We start from the raw sequence: 5,490 nt of genomic DNA, 5'->3' as shown, positions 1-5,490 counted from the left end.
GCATCAGGATGCAAGGATTTCAGATAGATTGGAGTGGATCAATTATTTTATTTCACTTTGTCAAAATTACCTTTTTCTTAGATATATTTAATAAATTTTAAGAAAATGCTCCGAAATTTATTGCTTGAAATTTACAGGAGGTCCATCAAGTGAGTGGAGAATATAGGCAATATTCCTCCACTTCTCTACAAAATGCTCTACACAAGGTTCTAAACAAAAACATGACTGTTAATAACGCAGCTAAAGTATATGGAGTCCCAAAAACAACTCTTTTAGACAGGGTGTCTGGCACCATCAGCGCTGATGCCGTAAAATCCGGCCCAGCACCTACTCTAGATATTGACCAGGAGGCACGATGAATCGAACATATAAAATGGCCAACTACGGCTATGGGTAATTATAACAAAATAAAATGTGTGGTGTGATATAAATTATATTATTTTAATCAGTGTGGAATATATTAACAAATGATTGATATCAATATTTTTTTTAAAAATTTAAATTAGAGTCCGTCTACTTACGATCCGTTTGTATCGATCTAAAGTGGGCGGATCTAGGAATCAAATTTGTTTTGAAGTTCGTTGCATTTTCCGGTCTGAAGTTGTAGATTTTGCAACATCAATGGTTGTACATTTTGGCCTCAGAGAAAAACACACGCCATTCACGCTGAATTGGATTTACTCCTTTATGTCAAGATGGCCAGAGCTGAAGACAATAAAAGCCAGGGGTTAGCCATGACTCGCGCCAAGTCGGCATCGCAAGAAAACGTAAATATTTTCAAGAACTTGAAAAAATCATTTCAAAGTACAACCTTCAAGACAAGCCTTATTGTATATATAATGTAGATGAAAAAGGAATTAATTTCCAACATAAACCACCAAATGTTGTCAATTTAAAACAATCTAAACCCCCTGGTATTGTGTAAAAAAAATCCCAAACTCCAAAAATCATTGGTGTGGGCAATGCACTTGGCACACAAATCCCCCCATATCTTATTTTCCAGGGCGCTCGCATGAATCCCGATCTTCTTCAAAACTGTTTGAGTGTCAGTGGGACTATCGAAATAATCATATGATGATAAATTAGGCGCACAGAAGTGATGAAAATCAAGGCTGCCTGGTGGTTTCAATGGAGAATGAAGTGATTCCCCCGAAGTATGAAGCCGTGATGAAATCGAGAGTGATTTCCGGTACAAAATCCAAAGAAGGGATATTAGTGCCTCTGAAATTGTTTGTCCACACCCATGGAATCGCAATTGCGCATGTGTTAGTGAATTCCGAAGATGGAGTTACAATTGGTGTATTTAACCCAGGCGACAGCGAAGTTTGTGTTAAGAAGAACACAGAGATTGCATTATTAACACCAGTTAGGAATATGTTGGGAAATGGATCAGCTGAACTTCCCGAGTTTTTGTGTAATATGTTTCGCGAAGAATGCGAAAACCTGTCTCCGGAACAAGCAAGTGAATTCAAGACAATTTTATTAAATCACCAAAACGCATTTGCAGACCCTAATCTGCCAGCACAGCGTGCGAATTTAGGTGAACATCGCATTGATTTGAGTGACGAGACCCCATTTAAAGAACCAGTGAGGAGAGTTCCCATATTTAAAAGAGACATTTTAGATGCGGAAATTGAAAAGTTTAGGAGTCAAGGATTAATAGAGAAATCAACAAGTCCATGGTCGTCACCTTTAGTTTTAGTTCAGAAGAAGGATAAAACTTGGAAACTTTGTGTTGACTATCGAAGGTTAAATGCCCAGACAATTAAGGACGCATATCCGATCCCCAGAATTGCTGACGATTTAGACGCTTTATCTGTGAGAATAATGTGTTTACATCATTAGACTTAAATATGGCCTATCATCAGATTCCAATGCGTGAGTGTGATAAGGAAAAAACTGCATTTGGAACACCTCGGAGCGGATTATACCAATACAACGTCATGCCTTTCGGTTTGTGTAATGCCCCCGCCACTTTTTAGAGAGTCATTGAGCAAGTACTTAGTGGATTACAATGGCATATTACCGTTCTCTACCTGGACGATATCATTGTATATAGTCGTACATTCGATGAGCACCTAAGAAATCTTAATTCAGTGTTTGATCGCTTGAATTCAGCCAAATTGAAATTGAAGGCAAAGAAATGCAAATTCTTTAGAAAAGAAGTGACATTCTTTAGGTCATGTTATTTCAGAAAAAGGTGTAGTGAAAACGGATTGACAGTAAAACTGATACAGTTAAGAACTGTGTGCTCCAACAAATGTCAGTAAGCTCAGAAGTTTCCTAGGCCTTGTGTCTTACTATAGACGGTTTATTAAGGACTGTGCAAAGATTGCGAGATGTCTACATGAACTTACCAGCAAAAATAAGATGTGGTCGTGGACTGAAGAATGTAATGAAGCTTTCTGTTTGTTAAAAAGTAAGCTAGTGAGTGCGCCTATTCTAAGCTATCCAGACGTTAATGGGGGAACCTTTCTTCTGGATACGGAAGCTAGTAGCGATGCCATAGGAACCGTACTATCTCAAATTCAGGATGGAAATGAAAAAGTGATTGTCAACAGCAGAAAGGAATTACTGTGTAACCTGCAAAGAAATGTTAGCACTTGTGTTTTTCGTAAAACATTTCAAACAATACTTACTTGGTCGTGAATTTACGTTTAGGACAGATCATGGATCTTAAGTGTGGCTGCACAAATTTAAAGACCCGGATGGACAGATCCCTAGATGGTTACAGCAGTTAGCTGCATTTACGTTTAAGATAAAGCACCGATCAGGAAAGCGACACGGAAATGCCGATGGCCTGAGCAGAATGAATGTACAGGGAGTTACGTGGAAACAATGTAAACTAGATGTTACAGAGGAATATTCAGGACCAATATATAACCACGTAGAACAACTAAGAACTGTACCCGTAAATGTGAGCAATAATGTGTATTCACTTATTGGATTATTTGACGACGAAATACTACCTGTGAATTGTAGTAGTGTTTATGTACTAGCTAACCGATCATCACGAGCAAGACAAAAGAAACAGCCAGAGGATTCATTAACTTTGGAAAATATTAGGGAGGCACAGTTGACCATTAAGGATATGTGTAGATTTCTGAGATGGAAAGAAGATTCCGAATTTGAGAAGCCATCGATTAGTTCGATTTCCCAATTAGGATTTGAAAATAAATTTCTATATGCTTGTTGGGAATTACTTTCAGTGAAACAAGGAGTATTGTGTATTCGATGGATTGACAGTGATTGTGAGCGATTCCGGATTTGTGTGCCGTAAATTCTAAGGGACAATGTTATATGAAATTTCCATGATTCAGAAACAGCAGGACACATGGGCGTCAGAAGAACACTGGACCAGATAAACAAAAGCCAGTTCTATTGGCCTCATCTCAGGAAAAGTGTACATGATTATGTGACTTCATGTGATATCTGTGAGGAGCGAAAACATCAAAGTAACTAGAAACGCGCGTACATGAAAACCTATCTAAGTGGAGTGAAATTCGAGCGAATAGCAGTAGATATAGCTGGCCCATTCCAGAAAACAAACAACGGATTTGTGTATATTCTAGTGATTGCGGACTATTTCACTAAATTTACGGAAATATTCCCTCTTCGTGATATTGAGGCTGAGACAGTAGCAAATATCATATTCCGTGGCTGGATCAAAAGATATGGTTGTCCTCAGGAATTACATTCGGACCAAGGTGTACAGTTTGAAAGCCAGTTATTCCAGGAACTGTGTAAAATGTTGCATATTAACAAAACGCACACTACCGCTTATCATCCCCAATCAGATGGGATGATTGAACGTTTAAACAGAACTGTGAAAGATGTGCTATCGAAGTATATTTCTGTACATCAAAATGACTGGGACAAATTCCTAGACGGAGTTGTATTCGCATATAACAGCACAGTACATGATACGACCAGGATTACGCCGTACAGAATGGTGTTTGGAGAAGAAATGAGTTTACCTGTTGAATTAGTGAAAGAAAATGTTAATCGTGAAGAAGACCGTGTTTTTACACCTTCAGAACATGTGCGTACCCTTGAAAATTCCCTTTGTGAATTATACGTCATTGTGAAAGATCATGTGACAGGAAAAGACGTGTGTCGTCAAAAACGTAATTATGATCGAAAAGTGCGAGAGGTAAACTACGATATTGGAGATCTAGTAAGAAGAAATCAACAACAAATAATAAAGGGAACAAAATCAAAATTAGCACACAATTGGACTGGTCCTTGGTATGCGGTGAAGCGATTAAGTGATGTGCTGTACCAAAACTTCAAAACCCGTAATTGTTCATACAGACAACTTAAAACCGTACCGAGGGAATAAACATTCTGCCATAACCCCGACGGAATATACAAGTGACCAGACAGTCAACGCCCGTGTACCCGAGCGACGCGCGACAGCGAGAGAGAAACGTTTGAAGTTGCCGGCAGACACGCGCCATGGTGTTGACCTAAATGATCTGTCACTCGCCGACAACCAATCAGAAGCCAGAACGAGGACTACCGACATGGACGGGTTATAAAAAGGCCAGTTCGTTTCAGAGACAGTAACTGACCAGAGATGTGAGATTTGTGGACATTGTTTTAGTATTCGAAGTAATTTGAATCAACACCCGAGAGAACAGCATCATTACCATGTAGAACCATTCAAGTGTTCGTTTTGTCAGACTATTTCTAGGGAAATTCAACTTAAAAAGACATTTATCAACAGTGCATAAATCTTCCGATATCGAGAAAGACATGGACCAGAAAAGAAGAAAAGTAGAACGAGAACGATATGAGGAAACCAAAAAGCCCGTCTACGTGCTTAGTCACCTTTACGAGGACATTTCCAGTGATGAGGAGGGCCTAAGTGAACCCGTGAATCAGTTAATCGAAAGTGACGATTTAGAGGAAATCTCAGTAAACTCCATGGACTTCGATTTTATCGATGAATTACTCGGAGAAAGTGACTCTATTAGTGACGAGAGGATCGTTATCTCGGAGGACGGGAACGATTACATGGATATTCGTCAAGTGATTGTGTGTGATGACACTAATTCTGACCGTGATAACGATTCCATAATGACCGAAACAGACGATAACAACAATCGCGCTGTGACGAAGACTACGATTTGCCTCGCAATGAACCGGACCGTCAGACGGGACCCTTGCAGGACAGAGGAAATTACACGCGACTCGCAGATTGTGTATTCTGAAGATGTGAACCCTAAAGACATTGACTTTGAATCAGTAGCTTAAGACATTTTAAGTGAAGTACCCAAACATTTCACTGATCAGCTTGTAAAGGGAAATTTGTGATTTGGTTGTATATATAAGTTGTAAATAATTGTGAAATATTTAATCTAAATATGATAACTTGTCATGTTTATATTATTTCAAGACTGGAGAACTGTTTTGTTTTACGCTATGTTTTATCGTTTCATTGTTAATATTTTTTTATGATTATTTTTGTGTTTATTATCTTGTTTA

At 38.7% G+C, this 5,490-nt stretch overlaps 1 protein-coding gene across 1 annotated transcript; it reads left to right on the top strand.

The window, feature by feature from the left end:
• The first annotated feature begins 4,758 nt into the window (after nt 1–4,758).
• Nucleotides 4,759–5,259, top strand: LOC134260127 (uncharacterized). The gene has a single exon (XM_062742709.1). It carries the CDS (start codon nt 4,759–4,761, stop codon nt 5,257–5,259), a length of 501 nt encoding a protein of 166 aa, XP_062598693.1.
• The last annotated feature ends 231 nt before the right edge of the window (nt 5,260–5,490 follow it).

The sequence above is a fragment of the Saccostrea cucullata genome, unplaced genomic scaffold (genome assembly GCF_032062105.1).
Source record: "Saccostrea cucullata isolate Sc308-1 unplaced genomic scaffold, CSIRO_AGI_Scuc_v1 ctg2696, whole genome shotgun sequence".
NCBI classification, from domain to species: domain Eukaryota; kingdom Metazoa; phylum Mollusca; class Bivalvia; order Ostreida; family Ostreidae; genus Saccostrea; species Saccostrea cuccullata.
This window is presented reverse-complemented; position numbering and strand designations above follow the sequence as displayed.

Excerpts from the sequence above, each read along its gene's own strand:
- LOC134260127 (XM_062742709.1), top strand. The coding sequence starts at position 4,759 with ATGGACCAGAAAAGAAGAAAAGTAGAACGAGAACGATATGAGGAAACC.